Here is a 25,737-nt window from a genome sequence, read left to right on the forward strand (position 1 = left end):
CTTAACCTGTGAACCATCTCTCCAGCCCCTTTACATGGAGTTCTTGATATAGAACTCAGATGTCTAGCCTTACACAGCAATTGCTTTCACCCACAGAGCCATCTCTCTGGCCCCAGCATTAAGCTCTAAGACGGTGTCTAGAACATCTCACTATTGTTAAGATATGTTTTTATAAAATATTTGTCAAAAATATAAGACCATTTCTTCCAGGATTTGAGTTTTACTAGTTTTTTTTCTTTGTGTGTTTATTCTCTTCCTCCCCCCACCCCGCTCACTCCCCTCACCCCCCCCCCCCCTTGCAGGATTTGGAGGAATTAGAAAAGGGACTTCAGGCCAGACTGGCGAACACAGAAATGTTGGGCATTGGTGACTCTGGCTACATTTCCCTGGCAGATGTGGAGAGGAGGGAGAGAGAGCTCTCGGAGCAGCTCATAGACAATGTAGGTGATGGCCTTTCTCCCCTGTGGTGAGCTTGGTTTCTGTAACAGTGACATTGACAAGATTAAAGAGGTGATACTGTCATGTCCCGTCCTAACGCAGAGCCAGTGTGTGAAGTTCAGTGCCAGGGGAGGTATACTTAGAAAGCGGAGATCTGCAGAGGGGTGCTTTGATCCATTTTCATTTTTTAGCTGCCTGGTTTTTTTTTTTTTTTAAATCACTGAAAGCAATGATTCCTAGAAACCATCAGTGTCACTGCCAATCCGTAGTAGAGTTGGTTCTAGGGGCATCTCCAACCCTCAGCCTTGTAAAGCAGGCTACTCATGCCACAGGAGATGGCTTCCTTGTGATGCTCTACTGCCCCCTGGCCACGGATCTGTGAGATCCTTGGCACCTCCTGTGCTGGGCAGTGGTAACGCAGATTTGATGGAGCATAGCCTTGCCCGGGAGACCCAGGGACAGCTACAGTGAATGAGGAAGACCACCTGGCTGCCCTGCGGCAGAGGAAAGGTGCTAGGGGAGGCTGAGGTATGACTGAAGGGCGTGTTCCTTTCACTTCAGGATCTTAAAATCCCCCCCTTAGAGGATCATAGAAAGACCAGTCAGAAGGGCCAGTACATGAGCAGACAGGAGCCAGGGAAGTCTGGGAGGTAGGAAGGCAACTTAAAGAGGGAAAGGTGAGACAGGTATGGTGGCGCACGCCTTTAATCCCAGCACTCAGGAAGCAGAGGCAGGTGGATCACTGTGAGTTCGAGGCCAGCCTGGTCTACAAAGTGAGTCCAGGACAGCCAGGGCTATTACACAGAGGAAACTCAGTCTCAAAAAACAACAACAACCAAAAAAAAAAAAAAAGAATGAAGGGTATATTTGGGCTTGAGGTTCCAAAGGGTTAGAGTCCATGATGGCAGAGTGAAGGCATGGCTGCAAGTGCAGGAAGCTGAGAGCTCTCCTCTTGAACCAGAAGCATAGAACTGAGATCACAGACTAGAAATGACACAAGCCTTTACACTCTGAAAGCCCTCTTCCTGTGACACACTCCCTCCAACAAGGCCACACCTCCTAAGCCTTCTCAAACAGTGCCATCAAGTGGGAACCAAAACATTCAAATGCCTGAGGGTATGGGGGATATTTATTCAAGGGGCACTGTGACTTTTCTCATTGCTGTGACCCAATACCTGCCAAGCAGCACCTTAAGGGAAGAATGGTTCATTCAGCTTACAATGTGAAAGGATAGCATCCGTGCTGGGGAAGGCATGGTGGCAGGAAAGTGAAACAGCTGGTTACACTGCGTCCACAGTGTACTTTCCTCCTTTTTGTTCTTTCTGGGACTCTCCAGCCCAGGGGATAGTGCCAGCCACATTGAGGATTGGTGGGGAGCTAAAGGGATCCAGACCAAACGCAGCCAATGATGGTCACGTTCTGTGACACTCTCCTAGTCGGCTCCTTGCTCTGCCTCAGGGCATGTCCCATCCAGAAGTAAGCAAGCAAGGCTCCGGCTGCCTGCCAGGAAGACAGTCACCAGACTTCCTGCCATCCTTGATGCTGAAGCTTACACGGGCTTTGTTGTCACACTTTAAAGCCCCCAGCAGCCTAAGCCAGGAATTGACTATTCCCTGCTCTGGTCCTGATAAGATATAGTGTGGGCGGCTGGATTTCAAAAGCAGAATGATTTCACAGCCAGCATCTTCTCTGCCATTTGGCTCTTTTGTACTTCTGGAACAATGACTAATAGTTAGTGTGGCCTCCTGGGTTTATTTTTTAAGCCATATTTAATCCCTTTGAGAGATCCTGAGACCTACAGGGTCTCCTTGTCTCACTTCCCATGCTCCCGAGGAGTAATCGTGACCTGTGTGGAGTCCTCAAATGGTGCTCATCACTTTCTTATTGGCAACAGTGCCCTGTGTTTGCTGGAAACACCTCTATAATGTGGCTGGCACCAGTCTCTGGAGCAGAGTGGAGGCTGCCTACCATAGAGCACAATCAATGCCAAAGTAAACCCACTTTAATTGCAGAAAAGTTAAGAAGCTCTGGTGGGAAAAGGGGATGAGCTGTGATTCCCAGACACTGGCCAGAGCTCTTTCCTGAATAAGATTTCCTCATCACCTGCTTCTCCTGCTCATTTCACAGATGGGAGCTTTCTGGAAGCAGATGGAAAGCGTCCAGCCCATTCTCATGGACCAACTTAAATGCTCCAGCTCCAAGGCACGGCAGCTCATGACAACTCTGACAGGAAGAATGATTGTCATTGAAAGGCTGCTGCATGACTCTCAGGACCTGCAGGCTATGGTAACACAGGCCAGAGGAGGATGGAGAGGCGTGCAAACACTGACTAGGGGTCAGGAGGTCAAACACATTCATGTTGTAGAGAAGATATAGCACCCCAGGAAAGGGCAATGAACCTATCTACCATCCATCCATCCCCCATCATCTGTTCATCACCCACATATCCATCTTCCATCCGTCCATCATCAGACCCCCTCTATCCCCCATAATTCATCCATCTATCACACATCTACCCACTATCTACCCAGTTCTTAAAAAGATCTATTCTAGTGTATGTGTATAACTGCTTTTGCTTAAGTGTGTGTATGCCTGGTGCCCAAGGAGGTCAGAATAGAGTACCAGTCTCCAGTCCTCTGCCCATTCTTACACCCACCCACCCACCCATCCATCACTCACCATCCCATAGTGGAGGTGCTGACTAGATCAATGGTCCTGCAGATCTTGGGTTCTCAGTGCTTGCTGCACATTGGTATTTCCTGGCAAGCTTTAATGACTGTTACACTTGGGCTTTGGGAGATCGCCATCTAGTGGTCAGGCTTACATTGACAGCCAAGAGCAGGGAGGTGTGGAAGACAGAACCCTAGAATCTGGGCTTGACTAGAAGACAGTGGTTGAAGGATTTGGGGACAGGTCAGGTGCCAAGTGCCCACTGGCTTATACAAAGTACTGCGGGCGTGGGAAGGCTTCCACCCCTCTCTAAGATGCAGATGGGGAGGGAGGGAGTTCACTGTGCTTGGCATGGAGTGTGGGATTGGAGCCCACTGCCTCCTTCACATCTTCAAGGCAGAGAGCCTTGATGTGTAAAAGTATTATTAATAATAAAAATATAAGAGGGAAATTAATATGGTAGCAGTTTTCTTTTTTAAAAGATATTATTATTTTTTTTAAATTACATATACAGTGCTCTGCCTGCATATACACGGTCATGCCAGAAGAGGGCACCAAACCTCATTCCAAATGATTGTGAGCCACCATGTGGTTGCTGGGAATTGAACTCATGACCTCTGGAAGAGCAGTCAGTGCTCTTAAGCTCTGAGCCATCTCTCCAGCCCCAGTGGCAGTTTTCTTTAACCACCTAGTTCCCCAATGATCGACACAGAGAGGCTATGACTTATTACTAAGCTGTAGGCGCTATGCTGGGCTATTCTAAACCTACTACCCTTAAAACCCACTTAAATGCTCGTCACTTACCAATCTGATGACTCCTTGGCTACTTCTCCTCCAGTCTGTCGTCGGGGGGGGAGGGGGGGGGGAGAGCGGGGCGGGGGGGGGGGGAGGCCCTTCCCTCGGCCATGTGCTTCTAGTCCATCTCATGCAGTGCCAAATTTTCCTCCTCTCCTGGTATTCTTCTCTCTCTTCTCTCCTTCCTGCCTTGTGGTCCCACCAAGACCCCAAGCCTGGGACCCTGAGCTCCACCTGCTTCTTCTGCCCAGTCACAGGCTTCAGCAACTTTATTAACGAATGACCTTTGAACTAGGTAGAGCCAAGTTTACACAACAAAGACAAATGTGCATGAGGATGTGCTGGTCTGGGCGGCAGCCATATCTTAGTGGCCACTAACTAGTACTACAATGCATAACACCAGACCAACCCCCAACACGGATGCCAGCCATTGTCCTCTGTCTACCCACAGGATGCCCTGGAAAGAACAATGGGTCGGGCCCACATGGCAAGAATGGTAGAGTTCCTGAGGACACAGATCCAGGAGGAGACCAGGTGCCGGCTGGCCGCCATCTCCCATGGCCTGGAGCTGCTGACTGTCCAGGGGCAGCTGTCTGGGAGGCAGAAGGAGGAACTTCTGACACAACAGCACAAGGCCTTCTGGGAGGAGGCAGAGTGCTTTGGCAGGGGTGAGCTAGTGAGCCTGGGTTGGGGACCTGGTATAGTATGGCCCATGACCCTAAGCCAGGCAGAGCCAATCCGGCGCTGGGCCCAGCCTCTACCTCGGTAGCACAGAGTGATCAGAGTCTGTGTGACATCAGAGTCACCCTCTAGCCTCAGTGACTAGGGCTGACAAGACCCCATTGTCAAAGCACGACCAGCTAGATTTCAAAGGAGCAGAGGAAGGGAGAAGATGTCATCCAGAATGGGCATGCTCAGGGGTGACCACATGCAGCGCCAACCCTGCCCAGCTGAAGGGCTAATAAGGGTGAGTCAGGTCAGCATGGACAGAGGGAAGCTACAAAGGTTCCTCACAGCTGATCCTGCCCACAGGGCCACCTGGAGAGAAGGGACTGCCTGGTAGGTCACAGGAGCTCATCACTGGTGGCCCTGCTAGAGAGTCACCCACCTGCTCTGTGGTTCTTTTCAATCCCAGAATTCATGCAGCGGGGCAAAGACCTGGTCCAGACGTCTCTGGCTCGCCAAGCAGAGGTGAGGGCAGAACTCACACTGGCCCAAGAAGAAGAACGGAGAAGTTTCCTGGCTGATTCCCAGCTGACCTCAGACTCAGAGGAGTTCCTGAAGGTGACACTTCCCCCACCCCATCCCCAGTACTTGGCCCTTGCAGGTTGATCTTGGTCAAGACTTAGGCCTCCAACAGATAAAACTTCAAGTCTGGCCTCCATGTGCCAGGCACGTGACTGTGGCCATGTCTCTTAGTCTCTTTGTTCCTGATTCTTCTTTCATGAGCCAATGAATAGCATCCCAAGATAGGCTGCTATAGCAGGCATAACCAAATGCTGGCTCATGGTACACACGGTGTGTAAGTCCCAAGCTTTTCACAGAAGGGTCCTCAGCCACGGGAGTAGAGCAGCCCTCAGCTCTGGCCAGGGCAGTGGTCAGGACCATGGAGGTGGCCCATGGTTCTCAGTAGGAAGAGGACATGAGGCCTGTGGGAGGGCAGGAAGTGAGGTGCCAGCTTTCTGGAGAGAAAACAATTTGCTAGGAACCAGTGGCACAGGCTGAGCTCACAGTGTGTGCACAGGGCCATGGGGACAGTGCAGTGGGGAGCAGTATCACGGGAAGGCAAGGCCACACCCTCACAGCACAGAACAGACTCAGGTCTGTTACACTTCACCTCTCTGTGAGCTCTAACTAGGGTCATGTCTATGAGTCAGGAATGTACCCTGAAGGGGGTGGAGCTTCTGTGCGTGAGAAGATTGACTAGGAGGATAGGAGGATAAGAGGAGGATAGGACTCAGTTCCTTGTCACCCTCAACTAACACTGAACTTCAAACATAGGAGGGTGACAGGCATCTCTCCAGCTCAAACCAGGCAGCATGGCTGGTGTTCAGGGAACAGAGATAATGGAGGAGGGATGAATGAATGAATGAATGAATGAATGAATGAATGAATGAGTGAATGAATGAGTAAACACATGAATGGATGGATGGATGGATGGATGAATAAGTGAATGAGTAAACACATGAATGGATGAATAAACACATGAACGAATGATCAGTGAACCAAAGAATGAACACATGAAATGGGCAAACGAATGGACACCACGCTCCATCCCACCTTCAGCGCCCCATTTCTAGTCCCTGCCCTCCAATCTCATCTCACCCCCGACTCCACATCATCCTACAGGCAGACAGAGGACTCTACCGCATGCAGCCGTGGCAGCCTTGGCTTCTGTGTCCCCACTAGAGACTTTCATCTTCAAAAGCTATGTAGACATTTCTCCCGATAGCATGGCCCCTGTACCTTTCCCCTACCACGAGAAGCCACTCTGTCCTTGTGTCCTGCTCTACCTTCTGGCTATGTGGGAGCCTCTGGTACCCTACTGGCCTGCTCCATGTCCAGCTGTTCTTTTGGCTCCATCGAGGCAGCATCCAGCTTCTGGCTGTTTCTTGACTATATAGGCCACTAATCACCTGTCTGCTTTACCCCAGGTCCCCCAGGTAGGTTCCCCTGGATATGTCAGGTCACTAGCAGGAGAAGTCAGAGTGGGTGTTGTCTGGTGACAGGGCATGGGACAGACAAATAACAAGAGTGGCCCAGTGGTCACTCCTCACATCGATTTAACAGAAACATGGTTGGGATTTGAAGTCCTGGCCTTAGTCACAGTTTGTAAACTACTAAAGTCGTGTGACAGCTCCATGTCTCAGTTTTCTCACAATTATATAGGTGTGACTATTTCTCCCATCTGAGATGACAGTTGGTCATCTGGGGAGAACTTTTCCAGAAAAAGCAGAGTGCAGTTTCCTACTGGACTCAGTTCCCGCTTTAACTACAGGCTTTTCATGAGATTCTGGAGAGGCAGCGGCTAACACGGATTGACCAGGAGGAGGAGGAAGACATCAGGATCACTGAGGCCATGGCTGCACTCTGCCAGGTATGTGATTGTACTGTGCCTTCTGCCGTAACAAAACACCAGGCTGCCAGTCCATCATGGTGGAGAAGGCAAGGCATCAGAAGCATAAGGCAGCTGGCCATTTTGCTTCTGCAGTCAAGAAGTACAGAGACAACGTGCATGCTGGCCCTCAGCTTGCCTCCTTTTATTTAACCTGTGACTCTGTTCGTGGGACAGGGATGCTCACATTCTGGGAGAATGATGCCTCTCCTTGGTAAAGCGTGTCTAGAGATGCCCTCACAGACTCCTGGGTGTCTCCTGGGTGATACCAAGTCTACCAAATTGACAATGAATATGACAGTGGCTTAGCCAGATGACAGAGCAATGCTCTGCTCTGCGTGTGTGATAGAACCTCTTGATCCTCCTGTCCTCCGGGCTGGAGCACTATGGGAAGGGTCAGGTGCCATTGTACTTGTTGCCTGAAGGACCCACAGACCACATCTCTGCCATGGGTTCATTGTGTCCATGCTGGAAACTGGGAGATCCACTGTACATGGGCAAGTTAGAGCTGCCCGCTCTCCTCACAGTGGACTTTGAGGAGACAGGAAGAAGTGTATAAAGACCGTCCAGGTGCAGGGCCCCTGGGGCATGTTGGTGAGCAGGGCAGAACCATAGGCTGAGAGATGGAATAGGGGGAAAGGAAGATGCTGATGAGAAAGAATATAGCACACACCTCATGGCTAGGAAGCATTGTTGAGGGAGGTCTCCAGTGCCCGGCTCAGCATCAGGCTCTGCCTCACCATATGGCCATGTGACCACTACCTGGTCCCTCTAACCCTGTTTCCCTGTCTATGTAATGGGGCATTGGTCTTCTCTCAAAGTGGCACTGTGACAACCCGATGTTTGGGGGACCTTGGGATAGCAGCTTGAACTAATGACATCCCAATCCATACTGACTCCATCACCAAGCCCTTACTTACTGGCCCAGAAAAGAGAATGAGGGGCCCATGGAGGCCCAAGGTAAAGGTGAACTCAAAGTCAGTTCCCCGGAGGAAGTGTCCCTGAGCGGACACAGGAAGAATGTGCAAAGACAGGAAGCCCAGCCATCCTGACTGGAGGTGTCCAGGGTTGAATAAGAGTCATCAGTTGTGGCCTCAGTGTCCTCCTGTAAAATTCATTTAAGTTTTTGGGACATTTAGTTATTTCTCCAAACATTGCTTACTTCTACTCCAACTCTCCTATCCCTTCTTCCTTGGGGACAGCAGTGACCCCTGTCAGACCTCCTGGTCTCTCTGGTGTCTTCAGCCTCTCTACAGTGTCCATCCTGTCGCCTCCTTGCTTTGTTCAGGGTTTCATCTGATTTACGTTCCAATGTACTGATTCTCTCCTTGCCTGCTTCTAGATGACTTTAGTCATTAAAATAGCACATTGAGTTCTTTAAACTTTTGCATTCTAAAACATCTAGCTGGTTCTCTTTAAACTAAGCAATGCTGTGTATTATCATTGCAGCTCTTTGCTTGTAACCCCATGAGCAGAGCAGCAGCTGGTACTTACAGGCATTCTAGAATGTGTGTGGCGTGCTTGCGGTGACAGCTGTGTACATACGCTTTGTTCCTATTGTCTGCCTTGCTTGCGCCCCATGTACTCAATTTCAAGTCTAGAAGTTCAGAGCCCAGCAAAGTGGGGGAGAGAATGTGGAAGCAACATATAACCCCAGTGAGGTTCTCCTTTCAGGAGCTGTACTGTGGCACCATGGAAACCTTCCAAAAGTTTGTGGACACCCTGTTCCTGAAGACCCTCCCAGAAGTGAGCAGCCTCCCTGTGGCAGAATGTGAGGCCCTGAAGCAACAGGTCCAGGAGCAGGCAGCAAGACAGCTGGGGCAGGCAGACCGATTCCGCAGACGGCAGTGGGGCCTCTTGTGTGACCTCTTGGAGCAGGACAGGCGAGTATGTCTCCTGGGAACTGGGCTGGGCTGTGCATTTGAGACTTAGGGGGGTATGGAGAGATTTCAGATGCTGGGCATCCCCCAAGAGCCCCTTAGAAACACTACACAGATGTGGCTGCAAACATCTGGAATACACTCAGTGCCAGAGCACATCCTGAACATGCTCAAGGCCCTGGGGTGATATCCAGTGCCCCCGAGGAAACAAAGTCATGAAGGGAGAGCCAGGATGTGAGACAGTACTCAAAAATTCATCAGAAAGTCATGAGGCAAAAGGCAATGAAACAGAGGACAGATGAGACAGAGCTGTGGCTGTAGAAACCAGGAAGAAAAGGTTAGGAGAGAGGCAGGAGGGTTGCAGTCAAAAGAGGATGGTAGACAGTGTAAACAGAGGTTTCAAGGGTGGGCTGGCCAACCTGAGTGAACAGCAACCTCTGGAAGCTGGAACAGGCAAAGAATCACGGGCCTGAGGGATGGAATCCTAAGATGCAGGCACCTCTGTTAAGACCTGTGCTCTACTCCCTCTTCAGAGTGCAGGCTCTGAAGTCCCAGGCTGACAGAGACAGAGAGCTCAGGAGAGTCCGAAAGGACTCTCCATGGTGGAGGTCTTGTGGCAGCACGGTCTTGCTGAGTGAGATCAGAGCTTCCCTTCTAATCACATGAAATTACCTTGGAGGACCGTGGGAACAAGAAATGATGTTAAAGAGAATCAGGAAAGAAAGGGACTTGTTAAAAAAAAAAAAAAAAAAAAAAAACCTCAGGGGCCGATGGAGGGACTGCAACTGCATCATGCGTCTCTGTCCCCCTGAGCATAGGTGTGGCTGGAGGAGTGTGCCCTGTCCACAGTGCTACAGAGGCAGCTGCGAGATCACCATGAGAGCGCCATCCACCGGGTCCTGAGCAGGTTCAGTGGCCTCTCTGAAGAGTGAGTATGAGCCCCGAAGGATGGGTTCTGCCTGGGTGAGACTCCAGGCTGATGTCAGTGTGCTAACCTACAAGGTGGACACATGGGCTGTCCCCTGCCTCCCCCTGATAATAAAGATGTACCATTTCCCAGTTCCTTCTCTGGAAAGTGGGACTAATGGATCCTGTTTTGTAGCATTCTGCTTGGTAGGGACTTTTTGGGATAGCTTTTGTGAGGTAAATTTATTCACATTGGTTTCGGTTAGTCAGTTCCAGCTGTTTGGTAAATCTGCAGTTTTACTTCTGTTGCTACATACAGTCCAGATGTTGGGAGCTCCTGTCATCACAGAGATCTTTGTGCCCATTTACAGTCACTCTCTACTTATCAACCAACTGTATATTCTGTTAACATATTTTTTTTTGCTATTCATGCAGTGTATTTCTTCTGTTTAGTAAAAATATTTCTCCTTGTTTTCCAGGGGGGAGGTGACATATTTTTAAATTACCCATCTTTTCCCAAGAACATGATGTATGTAGGTATCAGGTGTGTGGCTGTAGTAGCGGGACAGGATCAGGTGTGTCCCTGTGTGGAGGTGATCACAGCAGCAATGAGTTGGTATGGCTGCAGGTGTGTGGTTGGTGTGGTGGGTGGAACAGGAGCAGGTACATGGCTTTGGCAGTGTTTTGGTACAGGAAGTGGGTGGCGATGGTAGAGGGCATGATGGTCACAGGCATGTGGGTCTTGTGGGCAGAATGGAAGCAGGTGTGTGGCTGTTGTAATGGCTGATACAAGTGATGCATCAGAAGGGGTAGACCAGATGACCCAGTGAACATTGCCAACTCATAGATGTTCAGGTAGCCTGGAGCCTGTGTCTTGAGTGGTATTCGTGTTTACTCCACTCAGATATAAGATAAATCAGTCTTCTCTCTATCTCTTGGGACTCAACTGTATACTTACTAGACTTTTCCAGCACACTTCATACTGAATTCTGTACTGTTCCATTCTTTTGGTCCAGTATGCTACCTTGTAGCGCTTCTGTTGTCTATTTTTCCCACCTGTTGGGGTTAATTTTTTTCCTGTTTGTATGGCTGTATTATTTTTACTGACCACTGGATACCTGTTGAATGACTGAGGAGATGAGCTCCAGCTTTCATGGTATCAAACTCCACAGAGGATTTTAGGTCATGGAAGACAAACCCTCAGCCCTGGGGACCGGCTGGCTCCATGGCAGCACTTTGTGTAAGGGTGGTGACTCCACATCTCCACAGCAGAAGGCCCTGAGTATGTCCTGTTTCTGCCTTTTGTCACTCACTGGCTGCCAAGGTTCTGTCCAGCTACCCAGACTCTCGGCAGCACTGCACATTACGAACAAAGCACTACCCCTTGTCTGGACTTGGGTTGTTTTGACCCACCAGTGTGGGAACTCAAGTGCTTGTTTTGGCTTTAAATGTGTATAGGAGTTATGTATGAAACGGAACCTGGCATGTACAATAGCCACTACATGTACCTCTGAACTTGGAAAGGACGTGGCTGAATGTCACCAGGTGGGCAGGGTGAAGGTCAACTGCCATTCTTCTTATGAGTGTGGCTCCTCCAAGAGTGCATCCCTGATTCAGAGCATCCAAAAGCTGTGACCAAACTTGCTCTCTCCCACAGGTCCTCACGAGGTATCCTGCAGGGCCACGAGCTGCTACTGTGCTCTGCTCTGCGCAGACTGGCCCTCCGAGGCACTACCATCACTGCCCTGGCTCACATGAGGCTGTCCGGGAAGAAGAGGCTCCTGCAGGAGCTGCGTGAGCAGCTGGCTCTAGAGCAGGGTGCATCCCCATGCCTGGAGGAGCATCAATGGCAGCTGCTCAGAGCCCTGGTGAGAGCACAGAGTTCACACTCCCACACACCCCAGCCCTGCCCAGAAGTGCTCTATGAGACCCCAATTAGGCCTATTTGTCACATTAGGATCCTGATACCCCAGAGGGGTGCAGAGCAGTGTGACAAAAAGCACAGGTTGGGACTTGACTCATGGGACCCAAGTGCCTCCCAGGGTGGGGACCCAAGGGCTGGGGTCAACATAGGAGAGGGAAGGTCTCTCCCCAGACTTCGTCCCTTGGCTTATGTATATATCTATCTTGTGTCCTATAATGGCCATCTTTCTGTGTGTATTGAGATCCTGGCCTCCTCTTAGGAGAATTTCAGGTACCTTGGAGGGGGATCCAAGCTCACAATCCTTCAACATTAATCTCCCTGTCCCGCGTCCATGGTGTTCATCATAGGAGTCCTATGATTAGGATCTAAATGTGTACATACGAGGGAACACAGTCCAGCTCAGAAAAGGGGAGACAGAGGTGACTCTGAGGGGACACACATATGTCAAGGGATTCTAGTGAAGGCAACAAGGAGAGAATCTACCAGGGATCTAAGTGAAGTCTCAGGGAGGGTAGAACAGCCAGCACACAGGTACCAGAAAGAGGCCCTTCCTGCTCTGTGAAGATTTGAACAGATTGAAATAATTGGCAAGCAGCAGAGCTGGGGTTTGAACCCCTACCAATTGCCCCAGATCTCCTGTGTGGCGCTCCTAAGCCACAGAAGCTGTGATGGCTCCCGTCCTGCTGGTGACGCATGAGCTCAGTCTCTTTGTCTTCCTTGGAGACACAAAGGGAGCAAGCAGGTTATTTCTCTAGCTCCAGTTCCCAATGCCTTCATCTCTCCTTCCTAAGCAGGGGCAGTCCCTGGCCCCATGTGCCCCGCCACAGTTTCTGTGAAGCCCCCAAAGCTGAATATGATCTCAAGCTAGCTCTGCTGTGTGCCTTTTTAGAAAGGCCTCAGCTTTAGAATGGCTCTCAGATCTTGTCAGCCCTAGCATTTAGGCTTCAAGAAGAATGAACAAGCCCTCATTTTGTGAGGGGCCATGGACCACAGCGAGCACATAGTTGGGACTCAATAAATGCCTTTGGATAAGGGCTGGGGGACTATCAACAGACACCTAGACTCATCCTTGGAGCTATTGTTCGAAGTCTAGAACCTGGCCACCCTTTGGTTCCTTTCCCCAGCCTTCAGGCCAGTACAAGGCCCAGCCGTTCTAGCTAGGTGGTAGCATGTCTCTCCTTGTAGGAGGCGCGGATCCTGGAGGAGGCAGCCAGACTGGAGGATGAGGCACAGCAGACCAGCCTGCGGCTCCAGCAGCAGCTGCTGGCAGAGGCACAGGAGGCAGGGCAGCTGCTACAGCTGCACTCGGAGAGAGCCATCGGGCAGGCGCTGCTGGTGCACGCACGGAATGTGGCCAGCAAGGGCAGGACCAGGGACAAAGAAGACTTCAAGGTGAGAGTCAGGCTGTCTCTCAACACAGAGGGTCAGGAAGAACGGCATTTCCCCTGCCCCCCCCCTTGGAGATTCCAGCCTACAGTGTGTGCCTGGCTTGCCAGCCAAGAGTCACCCAGCCAACACACAGAGGCCCTGAGCTGGGTCCTGTCGACTCTGGTTTTACATCAACTCGAGGCACACCACTGCCTACAGCACAGCAAAACCAGCTCCAAACTGAGAAATGTGGCTTTCCCTGAGGCTCTGCAGACAGACCCTGGTGGCCCCATGATCCACAGAACTCAACTTACATAAGTCGGCAGCGGCTAGCCATTTCTGCTGCCAGGGCTAAATGACAGTGGTCACAATAGCGACAGTGGGGTACATCTGGGCGCCTCCTCCACCCTACCTTCTCAGATTCTCCACAGCCCAGGCTGGGTAAGGATCCTCCTACCCACTGTACAGATGGAGAAACTGAGGCATCTCACTGTACAAAAGGCACTGAAAGCCTGGCATGTAGTGAGCAGCCAAAATAAACCTAGAGCTAGGTCTCTCCAGTGCCCACCCTACACCTCCTTGGTTGCCCCCTGGATCCATGAGGCAAGAAAGAGTCCAGAGGCAAACACAGGTATGTACAGTCTGGCAGGACAAGGGAAGTGATGGAGTCTCTCACCCATCAAGACTTTGTGCTACTGTTCAGGAAGGAAATCCCTTGCCCACAGCAGGCTGCTCTAACACCACATCGTGTTGGCCAGGACTACATTAAAACCACCATCTTGACCATCCTTGCCAAGGGAAAGTAAGATTATCATGACAGGCTTCGACTGACCACGCCCACCCTGCATAAGTCCTGGCCAGTCTAGGTCTGGGAGTGGGTGGAAAATACAGTGCCGGGCAGGTGGCTCCAACCTATGACCTTTCAGGTGTCCCTGTCTCTCCTGCTTACCACAGAGGACGCTGGTGGAGACGCTGGTGGAGAGTGTGTACGTGACCAACACGAGCGTCAGCCGTCTTGTGCAGGCGTATTACCAGGGCATCGGGAAGCTCCTGCAGGCCCATGAGGAACAGCTGCTGCAGTGCCTGAAGAACCTGCAGGGTAGGTGTCTCCCCAGCTACAGGGCAGTGATGGCTTTGCAAGGGTGGAATCTGTGTGTGGGGGGGGGGGGAGGTTAATGCGCATGCGTGTGCGTGTGTGCGTCCCTTCTTGACTCAAGCCAATGTAACAGGTGTTAAAAAGGTCATGTGTAGACAATACAACATCTAGATGATTTATGGGGAGCATCTGGGATGAATGCTTGTAGGTTCTGCTGAGAAATGGAATTCATTCCGTCTTTGAGCTTCCTGGTGGCCAAAGAGATGCAGTAACCATGAATAAGAGTGGGCCCAACAGAGCTCCTGAGACCCTGCGAGTGCTCTGCCCAGGCCTTCTGTAACTCATCACCTCCCACCACACCAGTGAAGCAGCGGATGACAGCCACCGTTCCCACAGCAACACCCAAGTAACACGCAGAGCTCCCTACAGGCTGCTCCTCTCCCCCTTGCACTAGGATCTGCAAGTGGCACTAGATCTGCAAGCTCACACGCTATATTACTTTCCTCCAGAGTGGTCTGGGGTTGAGCCCCAGGGTGAGGGACAGGAGGAAGGAAGGTCCTAGAGCACCTTCTACAGCTGTCACTGCTTTCAGCTGGCCTCAGCTGCCACCTGCCTCCCCCGCCCCATTCAGGAGGATTCAGCTGAGATCTCCCATGTGCTCCAGAATCTACAAGTGGCTACAGGTTCTCCATCACAGCTTTTCCAAAAATATTTAAGCTTGCTTAGCAGAAGCCACCCACTCATCCCTGTAGAGCACTGGGTACCAGGGCCCATCATCTCCTCACACTTTAGGACTCACCCTCGCATCCAGTTCTGGTCCTCAGCTTTGCTGTGGGCACTTGACCCTGGCTCCCTGATAGACTGCAGCAAGCTCCCTCTGTAAAGGAGTGCTTTCCTATGGGGCAGTAATCCTGTCCACGGCTTTGCTGATGAAACACACACACACACACACACACACACACACACACACACACACACACACACACCTCCACAATGTGTGGCGGCTGCTCATGCCAGACAAGGTCAGCAGCTGGTGAGCACCTCACACCAGCAAAGTGCAGGACCCATGTGTCCCCTGAAAAACTCCCTGGGTGTTGGGGTATTTGACAGGGAGGCACCTCCTTGAGGGTTGTCTGTCATCTGTGGTCAAGCCAATTCTACAACAGACAGCACTCTCAGCCAGGGAAGCCCAAGGCAGCACACCACTTTACTTAAGAAAATAAGTTACAAGTTTTCTAAACAGGAAGCTCTGAAAATAAGAAATAGCTGCAGGCTGTGGATGTGAGGTCAAGGCCAGATGCCTGTTCCTCTGAGGTTGCTCACACTCGCATCCCAAGGCCTACCAACACCCTAGCTCCGCTCACCCTGCCCTTCTACCTACTGTGTGACCCTGACTCTGAAAGATCTCTGTGACAGCCTCTTACTGTGGAAGCTGGCTTGTTCCTTGCTCCTGACAGAGAGCTGGAGAGGAGCCACTGGTGCATTCTTGTGCCAAAGCTGCCATGACAGTCTCTCATACTGGCCTTCCCAAGTGCTGGTGCCTGTGACGTGTTATAGGAACGAATGTGCCCTGTTCATCCTTAGCCCTGGCCTGGCAGAGTCCACCTTCCAAATGAACACCTTGACTGTCTTGTGTCTGTGGGTCCAGGTGAGAGAATCAATGCTTACAAGCTGTGGAAGAAGCAAGAATTCGGTGACCTGCCATCAGGGAGCCAAGCAGCAGACAGTCCCCAAGGAGCTCCCCACGCAGTGCAGCAAAGGTAGCATTCAGAGTTGTCTGTGGGGGTCTCTGCATGGGGTGCACTCCACCCTACATGGTGGGCTTGGGATCTTGCATGGTTTTCTAGTTGGTGTGGGTGTTGTCTCCCTCAGAGCCAGCTCTGAAGCCTCTCTCCCTAGAAGCCAGCCACAGGGTGCAAATTTGCATAAAGACTGGTGGTAAGCCTTTGCGTGTGTGTGTGTGTGTGTGTGTGTGTGTGTGTGTGTGTGTGTGTGTGTGTATGCATGCGTGTATTTATGTGGGTGCAGGAATACATTTCATCTCAGAGATAACATCAAATGTTGTTACCTAGGGACTATCTGCCTTGACTTTTAACATTGTTCCCCTGGCCTGGAGTATGCCAAGCAAGCTAGGTCGGCTGGTCAGTGAGCCCCAGAGATCTCCCTGTCTCTTCCTCAGCATTGCAATTACAGGCATGCCCCACCATGCTCAGCGTTTTTTAATGGGTTTTGAGGATCAAATTCAAGTTCTTACACTTGCAAGGCAAGCACTTACCAACAGAGCCATCTCCCCAACCCTGGTTATATGTTGTTAACCTGGAACGTGAAGGAGAGGGGACAGGGGATGGGGGGAGGGGACTCAGGTAAAGGCGTGTTTCATGCTAATGCCCACTGCAGCATCTTCCAAAGGCTCAACATCCCTAGCCTCCCATTCACCTGTTTACCTTGCAGACCCGAGGGTCAGAGTTGGGTCAGCTTGTCTGGTCCCTCTCGGTCATGCTGGGCTACAATCAAATGGACTCCTTTTACAGGGTTGTGGTGGGGGGAGTGGTTCCCCAATTTACTGAAGACAAATGTCCACTCACTAGCTCCAGGTGGGCTGAGGAGCAGCAGAGGCAGTGCAGAAGTGGCCCTGGAAACACCTGCTCTTTGCCTGGCCTCAAGCCCTGCCTAGGACACCTCTTGTCTGTCCTGAAGGCAGACTCAGGAGTGGGCTGTAAAGTGCATGCTGCTGTGTTGGGATAAGGCACCTCCAATTGCCGGGAAGCCTGGGCTGGGATACAGCATCTACTACTAAGAGTAGCAGAGGCCAGCATCATGTCAGGGAGGGACCACCTGCACATAACAGAGTTGGTCCCAGCCTCAGCAAGCTGTCTGAGGCGATACAAACCATGGCCCCACTGGCTCAAATCCTACACCCCACCTGCAGTCCTCTGCTGGGGCATTGGCAGCCATTAGCAGGTAACTGCTAAGTTTCAAGGTCCAGGCTTGCCCCCAACCTTTCTGAAGTCATTAGGCCACAGCCCAGCAGTTCTTAGATTTCAAGTACAGGGGTATGGTTGGCTTTGCTAATAAATATACAGGTACCCACCACCCAACCCCACTCCCAGTACCTTGAAACTCAGACATGATCACAGAGTTGTAGAGAAAGTTCAGGAGTTCAGGGATCCACATTTTCAGCACCTGGCCTTCAACTACCGGAGAGACGGTTATGATCGGAATGTGGTCCAGGGCCTAGTTTTGACCCAGAACAAAACAGGCTTCAGTAGCCACCCCATCCAACCACACATGGTTTATAAGAGTGGAGGGCGAGCCTGACAGAAAGGGTGCTGATGGTCTCTCCTTGAGTCCTCATTGGACTCAGCCTCATTACATGTCAGGGAGGGAGCAAGCTACAGAGCCAGGCACTGCTGTCTCCCAGGTAGTGTATGTCCACTACCCACCCCTAAGAAGAGCTCCATGAAGGCAGAGCTAGGCCATGGTAGAGTAGACAGATTAACAGGAGGATCCCTCCATGGAACTCCATGGACGAGAATAATCCGGGCAACAAAGGAAAGACAGATAAAAAGAATAAAAATAATGAGATTTGGGAATCAGCAAAGGGGTAGCAGGACAGCTCACTTAGGGTTTACACCCAAAGGAACAAGAGCCATCATCCTAACTGGGTCTCTGTTGTCGTGATAAAACACCATAACTAAAAAACAACCTGAGGAGGAATGGTTTGTTTGGCTTATAATGTCCCTGTCACAGTACATCATGAAGGGAAGCCAGGACAGGAACTCAAGGCAAGAACCTGGAGGCAGGAACTGATGTAGAGACCGTGAAAGAATGCTGCTTACTGGCTTGTTCTTTATGGCTTGCTCAGCCTGCTTTCTTATGCAACTCAGGACCACTTGCTCAGCCGTGGCACAACCTGGATGGGGCTGAACCTTCCCTCACCTATCATCAATCAAGAAAATGCCCCGCCCCCAAGCTTCCCTCCAGGCCAATCTGGTGAGGGCATTTTCTCAGTTGAGGTTACCTCTTCCAGGGTGACTCTATAGAGTCGGTGACAAGCTGACAAAAAACTAACCTGCCTCATCAACATACAAGCAGAGGCACTCACACACCCATGCCTACTGCAGCAGCACCCGCAATGAAGAAGGTAGTGATCGGTCCACTGTCCCATCAATGGATAAGTGGGCGAGGTGAATGTCATAAATAGGTCGAGATAAGGTATGGTTGAGACATTAATGGCATATTATTTACAGGAAAATGGATGAGACATGTTACGTGTGATAAACCAGACTCAAAATGACAAGCACACATTTCTCTTTTAGGGAAAAAATATAAATTTTTAAGATGTGAAACTGAAAGGGGAAAGGAAAGGGATCGGTGCAGGGCAGGGGAAGGTAATAGGTGGTAGTGAGCAAACAAAACGATCAAAGTACGTGATGTGCATATGTGGTGACATGCCCTATTATTGTGCACAAATAATACATGCCAATAAGGTTTTTAAAGGAGGGTGAAAAAATTTTAAGCTACTGTAATATGTCTGTCCAGAAATATTTTAATAAGAAAAGAGGGTGAATATATGGAAAATGGATGGGTAGATAAGATCATGAGTGGATGGAGCACAGATGGATGGATACGTGGATCATGGATAAATGAATGAAGGATCACGAATGGATTGATGGGTCATGGCTGATTAGGTGGATCAAGGATGGGTGGAGATGGATCAATCAAAGGATAGAAGGATGGATTATTGATGGATGGATGATAGATATTTACAGATACAAAAGGAAGCCAGGAAAGGTATTCCAACAGCCTGGAGGGCTGGAAGCAGAGGTGAGGTGGAGTTTTTATGTCTTGTGTACCCCAGGACAGCTGCCTATTGATGCTAAAGGTTGACTTCTGCCTTCAGCTCTGCGGTCAGCCTTTCTGAGAATTGCCCCCCACAGATAGAAAGGAGGGAAGCAGCAACTACAAACTACAGGCCAGGGATGGATGTCACTGTTCACAGAGGGCCAGAGCAAGGTGTGCTGACGTAGGAGACAGAGAAGAGTCTGAGCCCATGAGGGAAGGTGGTACTCTCAGTGTGAGGGACCTGGCCTCTGCTCAAGTCCCCCTCCTACTTCTCAGAATAAATAGGCTGCCACATTAGGGCTTCCTTAGACACTGTCCCAAGAAATGAGTTTCCTTGGTGGTCCTGAAAAGCCTCCGGTCCCTTTCACAGGAACGTCTCTCCTTAGGTAAGGTCTGCTCGTGAGACGATGCCAGTGTGCAGCTGTTATGTCCCTACCTAGCAATGTCCTGACTTTACCTCTGTCCTGCTGATGACCCCAAGCTTTCCTAGGAATCTAAGTCCAGGGTGCATATAGGATTCCTTAACTTCCCCATGTTTTATGGTCATGCAGCCTCAGGGTCAGAGCTGGACTGTTGGAAGAATGTAGCTGCAGTAAGTGCAGTAAGTCACAGATGTTTGCCTGGATCCTCTCGAGGCTCCTGGGCTCATGAGCAAGAGTCGAAAGTCCAAAGCTAGGTGTGGTGGCACATACCTGTAATCCCAGCTCTCAAAGAAGCAGAGGCAGGTGGATCTCTGTGAGTTCGAGGCTAGTCTGGTCTACAAGGCGAGTCCAGGACAGCCAAGGCTACACAGAGAAACTCTGTCTTAAACAACAGCAACAACAACAACAACAACAACAACAACAAATGTCACAAGCCCATGATGCAGCATATCTTTTGGAAGGCTTTTGTAGGGATCTATTGGCCTAGGCTTCCAACAATGTTGACCATCCCTTCTCACCACCCAGGATGCTGTCACAGCAGAAGAAGCTCCTGGACCAGTTCACGAAGCACCAGCAGGGCCGCCTGAACTCTCAGAGGCAGAAGGCACAAGAGCTTGATCAGTTGGAAGCCCAGCTTGAAACCCAGCTGCAGGTAGTTTGGGAGTAGCTCACTAAGGCAGAGGCATAGCGTGGAGGACACGCTGGGGCTCACAGGCAGCTGCTCAGGCCACTATGGAAAACCCTGTGCTCCACTTCAGACCTCTTCACCTCTGCACCTCTTTGTTCATGGCATCTTTGATTCTCTGAGTTCCATTGGCCAACACTCTGTGGCTTCCTGAAGGAAGCATGACCCCCTTGGGGACAGCAGGTCCCACATGGCCCTGGTGTATGCAGGGCACAGCTGAGCTGTCTGCTCATGGCTTTGAGTGTAGTAAAGGAACGAGCATTTCCCTGTGTGCAGACCACCACCCAGAGGGCTGCAGGCCCCTGGGGCTGCAGGACGTTGGGGATGCCATCTCTGCCTCTTGGGCTGTGCTAACAGTAAGACCCACACCCTCTGTAGAGCACTCAGGGAGGCTAAGCTGTCAGAGTATAAGTGGACACTCTAGCACAGGAGAGTCCCAGCCTGGAGGATTGTGAGGTGTGACTGTACCCCAAAGTATCTACCTTAAAATATATATATCCAGGGCAGAGGAGAGCTCAGCAGTTAAGAGCACTGTCTGCTCTTCCAGAGGTCTTGAGTTCTATTCCCAGCAACCACATGGTGGCTCACAACCATCTATACTGGGATCTGATGCCCTCTTCTGGCCTGCAGGTGTACATGCAGATAGAGCACTCATATATGTAAAATAAATAACTATTTTTGATAATATATCAGGGGATGGCAGGATGCCTTAAAATAAAAATCAAGGCATGACCGGATGGCTCAGAAGATAAAAAGCACATGCTGCTCAAACCTGGACCTGAGTTCATCCCCAGAACACATGTGGCAGGAGAGAACTGACTTCCTGAAGCTGTACTCTGACCACCATGTACACAGTGTGGTGTGCATGAGTGTGCACACGCATGTGCGCACACGCGCACACACACACACACACACACACACACACACACACACTGTTGCTGCTGCTGCTGCCATACAACTACTACTGCTGCTGCTACTACAAACAAATAAGTAAATAAATAAATTTTAGACGAAAAATCAGAATGAAGGCATGTGACCGTCATTTGGCCTTTTCCGTGTCCGTCTGGCCAGGGTTGGCAGTAATGACAGTAATCGTAAGAATCCTGTCAATGGTGAGCCTTTTGTTCCCAAGGGTCCATTGCAGAAGGTCACTAATCTGAGAGCTGTCAACATCAAATGGGAGCAACTGAGGTGGTGGCTCCAGTGATCCCCACTACAGATAGGGAAACTGAGGTGGCCATAGGGGCACAGTAGTAAATCATGGCTCTGGGTCTTCTGGCAGCCATGCGCTGGAGTGGAGCAGAGCTGGTCTTTGGCAATGGCTGAGCCCCCAAAGTGTCCTCGTTTGTGGACAGGGTTATGAGCCTAGGAGAGAGGAGCCAGGGTCTAGAGGAACACCTTCCTCCACGTCTCTGTCCTGGTCCTGACCTCTTGGGGATGCTGCTGAGAAAGTCTTCTACACTGGGACCTGAGATGTGGCCACCAGCCATCCGTCATAGTGTAAGGCTTCATCTCAGTGGCAGGGGACTCAGGGGGTGGGGGACAGAGGGGCATCCTGATCCTCTTCCATTTGTCTATCAGGAAGCTGAGCAGACCTTTATCTCGGAGCTAGCGACATTGGCCCGAGTGCCCCTTACTGAAAACAAGCCATTCTCCAACAAGCGTGGACTGCCAGGTAAGTCCCTGTGCAGCCGTGCTGCAGCGGAAGTGCCAGTGCTCAGCCATGATTAATCAGTCGTGTCACCATGGGTATGCTGCACAGCTTCTCTGGCCTTTCCTACTCTCGGGGCAGGCTTAGGACATCCCAGAGATCCTGACTCTCTAGCGTCCCACCTTGTCAGTTCCTGGCTCCACTGCTCTCCTGCCCCATTTTATCCCCATCTCTACTTTCCCATCTGTGAAAACGGGAAATGCCACCTCTTTTCCCTGACAGAGACACTTTAGGGACATCACAGGCTGATGCCATCTGGTGGTGGAAGTGATTCACAGCTGCCACACACACACATCAGCTCTGGCCAGTACCCGAATTCTGCCCTCTATCTCTGTTGCTTCCTGCATCCTGCATCCTGCATCCTGCATGCTGCGGGTGAAGCAGAAACAGAGAGCCTGGGGTACCCAGTTCCATCCCAGCTCTGCCAAGAGCAGGCTGTGAAGTGTGGGAAACACTTCTTCATGATGTTCAGCTTGCTTAGCAGTGGTGTGGGTACGACACCCACCTTCCACCAAAGTTGCTTATAAACCACGGGGACAGGAAATGCCATCTCATGTCACTGAGCCATCCCGCCTGGGTTTGTCTGTCTTCAACAGAGAAGCCAGTAAGGACCAAAAGGAAGAAGCCACCACCTCAAGAGAAAGAGGACCTGGGGCTTCCCAATGATGACCACCCTGCCTTGGCGGACCACACCACAGGACCACTCAGGTAGGAGTGGGTCCCAGCCCCCTGCCTTTCTCCTGACCTCTGTCAAGTGTCTGGAGTCTGGGAAAGACCCTTGCAGGGTGCTAATGTGAGGCCCAGGAAATGCTAGGAACGTAACATGAGAATGGTGGTCAGGGCGGGACTATAACAAGAGGTGCCTGCCCAGCTGGGAACTATGAATTAGCTCTGGGGCCGCAGTGTCGACTGAGCCATGTTCTTCATTATCCTCTGGCACTGGGTGGCTTCTGCCTGCTTATCACAGATCATCGCATACACCAGGAAGTTTCACGCCTCCTGCCTGGCTGGCCCTGCAGCCACAATGTTCTCAGCATCACCTCCCTATCCCATCCATGTCCACAGAAGCAGAAGGCTGGGTCAGCAGGACAGCGAAGCTGGAGATGGAGAAAACCCAAGGAAGATGCTGCAGAAAAGGAGTAACCTGTAGTCGGAGCCCTGTTGAGATGAACCTGCCATGCACCTCACTTCCTCTGTGTGATTTGGGGGAGCTGAAGGGAGGGAAGTCTTGAGAGAAGGGATGCCACCTGCCTTAGAAAGTTCAAATGAACTGGGCGATGGTGGTGCACGCCTTTCACCCCAGCACTCGGGAGGCAGAGGCAGGCGGATCGCTGTGAGTTCGAGGCCAGCCTACAAAGTTAGTCCAGGACAGCCAAGGCTACACAGAGAAACCCTGTTAAAAAAAAAAAAAAGTAAAAATGGCATGAGAGTAGCATCAAGTGCCTGGGGTGATTGGAGACGGTGGGAACACGCCCTTGAGAACGCAGCCCCTCAGCTTCCACCCTGGCGCACCCACCTGAGTCTCTTCTTCCCTCAGAAGGGCCCTCTCCTCCTGCCCTACAGCTTCACACAGTATCCTAGTGTTATCCACTGGTCTGGTTAAAGATCGGAGGCCCCTGCTTCCCAGCATCTCCCTGAAGTCCTGCCTGTCAGGGTCTCAGCATCGCTGGTGTTTTCTGGGCCTGAGGCCACTATCTCACCTCCATTGCTCCACAGTCATCTCCTGTCCCTGGAGATCCAACCAGGACCAACTTTTGGCCTTGGTATTTCTAACTTTTGCCTCAGGTAGCCCTGGGGCCTGGTCACCCAAGGATGTGTGAGGCTCAGAGCCAACGTTCTTGGCACAGTCATGGAGTTCCAAACGCACAGGACTTTTCTGAGCCACTTGGAACATGAGGAGCACACCTGCCTGTCACATGCCACACGAGTTCCTCTGTGAGCGTGGAGGGCATAGGCGGAGGCTGTCCCTACCCTTCTGCTTCACTAAAGAGGGGAACCTTCCACCAGCAAGCAGTCCCCTCTCTGAGGAGAGGTCCACAGGTCATCTGCTCTTCCTGAGGGGTTGTGAGGACTTCCATAAGCTTTCACACCCCCCACACTTGCCCCACAGGCCAGAAGCCTTTCCCTCCGAGGGGGCAATCTCTTCCATCAGCATGAAGGATCCCCAGTCATCATCACGGTCAACATTTTTGATGTGATCATTCTTGGTTCATATAGGAAGCTGCCGATGCCAAAAATGGAGTCTCTTGTGTCAGACCCAGATGCATGTGGAGCCAGGAGGTTGTGGGTGGCACACCATGGTGCATTTTGACATGAGAACTGTCACTCCTTGTAAACACAGCTTCAGGATTGCTGTTCTGAGGAGACGCCTCCCCCAGGGACACCAATGTGCCCGAGAGTGATGACCGAGGCTAGGAGAGCTTCTGACTGTGGACTTGACTGAAGCGGCAACTGACCTTCCTTCTTCTTCCCCAGCTTCCGGTCCCCAGCCTTCCTTGCCTTAACCTCCTCACATAGGAGCAATCGCTGGCTCATCCTGAGTAAAGGACTCTACCCCAGGAGTTGTTCTTGCTGTTCCAAGCATGTGGGGACCCAGGCTGTCCTGTACACTGTAGGACAGTGGATGACAACCGTGGGCTCTACCTATCAAATGCCAACTGGACTCAACCGCTCATCTCTGGTGTTTCTCAGCAATAGGCCAGTATGTGCCACCACCCCAGCCCCCACCACCCCCGGCAAGCCCAGCACTCCACAGCTCCACATTATCATGAATTTCTAGAACATACATACTGGTTTCTGTGACTCAGGAGACCCTCTCTGGAATCTTCTGAACTTTCTGGGAATTTTAGGTTCTTATAATAAAAACTGCAACTGGCTAATTAGAAAGCAGCCATGCCCTCTGTATGCATGTGGTGTGTGTGCGTGTGTGTGTGTGTGTGTGTGTGTGTGTGTGTGTGTGTGTAGGCCAGTAGACAACCTCTGGTATGGTTCTTCAAGGTCTATCCACTTTGGTTGTTGTTAGGTTTGTTTTGTTTTGAGTAGTGTTCTCTCTCTCTCTCTCTCTCTCTCTCTCTCTCTCTCTCTCTCTCTCTCTATCTCTATCTATCTGTGTGTGTGTGTGTGTGTGTGTGTGTGTGTGTAGCCTTGGCTGTCCTGGAATTTACTTTGTAGACCAGGCTGGCCTCGAACTCAGAGCTCTGCCTGCCTCTGCTACCACTTGTGCTTGTGCCACTACTAACCAGCCTTTCTATTCACTTTTTTTTCCTTTTGGGCCAGGCCTCTTATTGGCCTGGAACTCACCAATTGGGAGAGGCTGCCTGGCCAGAGGGTCCTCATGCTCAGAAGCCAAGCACTTTAAGGACTGAGACACTTCCCCTGTAATCATCAGGCTTTAAAAAAAAAACTAATTAGTTTTTCATTCACTAATTGCTTATTGAAGCCCCTCCTTTCTCTCCTCCCAGTCCCCCCTCCCACCCTCTTCCCCCATTGCCCCACTACCCTTCTCAGAAAGGGGGCCCCCTCCTTCCAGTATCAACCCACCCCAGCACATCAAGTTCCATGAGAACCAAGTGCATCCTCTTCCAGTGATGCCCAACAAAGGCAGCCCAGCTAGGGGAAAGTGATCCAAAAGCAGGCAACAGTGTCCATGTCAGGGACAGCCCCACTCCATGTACTAGGAGACCCACATGAAGACCAAGCTGCCCATCAGCCACATATAAGTAGGGGGCCTAGGTCACAACCAGGAAATCAACCATGTTTCCAACTCTGCCTAGAATGGGATTCCCACCGCGAGTCCACAGTGCCCTCTGGTGGTGTTAAGGAAGCACGTCACCTAAAGAATCTTGAAAAGCTCTGCTTTCCTTTGTGCGGGATTCTGGACTA

At 51.1% G+C, this 25,737-nt stretch overlaps 1 protein-coding gene across 1 annotated transcript in view; it reads left to right on the forward strand.

The window, feature by feature from the left end:
• Positions 1-24,741, forward strand: part of EVC (EvC ciliary complex subunit 1) — a 40,746-nt gene extending 16,005 nt beyond the window's left edge. Inside the window, exons 7-21 of the mRNA XM_084799905.1 lie at positions 303-440; positions 2,566-2,724; positions 4,355-4,571; positions 5,039-5,187; positions 6,902-7,000; positions 8,693-8,905; positions 9,717-9,826; positions 11,462-11,672; positions 12,914-13,120; positions 14,051-14,195; positions 15,841-15,952; positions 19,985-20,111; positions 21,726-21,819; positions 22,452-22,563; positions 22,921-24,741. Of these exons, the coding sequence (XP_084656031.1) occupies positions 303-440; positions 2,566-2,724; positions 4,355-4,571; positions 5,039-5,187; positions 6,902-7,000; positions 8,693-8,905; positions 9,717-9,826; positions 11,462-11,672; positions 12,914-13,120; positions 14,051-14,195; positions 15,841-15,952; positions 19,985-20,111; positions 21,726-21,819; positions 22,452-22,563; positions 22,921-23,005 (2,178 nt within the window). The 3' untranslated portion in view covers positions 23,006-24,741. The remainder of the gene's footprint in view (positions 1-302; positions 441-2,565; positions 2,725-4,354; positions 4,572-5,038; positions 5,188-6,901; positions 7,001-8,692; positions 8,906-9,716; positions 9,827-11,461; positions 11,673-12,913; positions 13,121-14,050; positions 14,196-15,840; positions 15,953-19,984; positions 20,112-21,725; positions 21,820-22,451; positions 22,564-22,920) is intronic.
• The last annotated feature ends 996 nt before the right edge of the window (positions 24,742-25,737 follow it).

Source organism: Acomys minous, assembly GCF_964271855.1.
Source record: "Acomys minous genome assembly, chromosome: 10".
Taxonomy (NCBI): Eukaryota; Metazoa; Chordata; class Mammalia; order Rodentia; family Muridae; genus Acomys; species Acomys minous.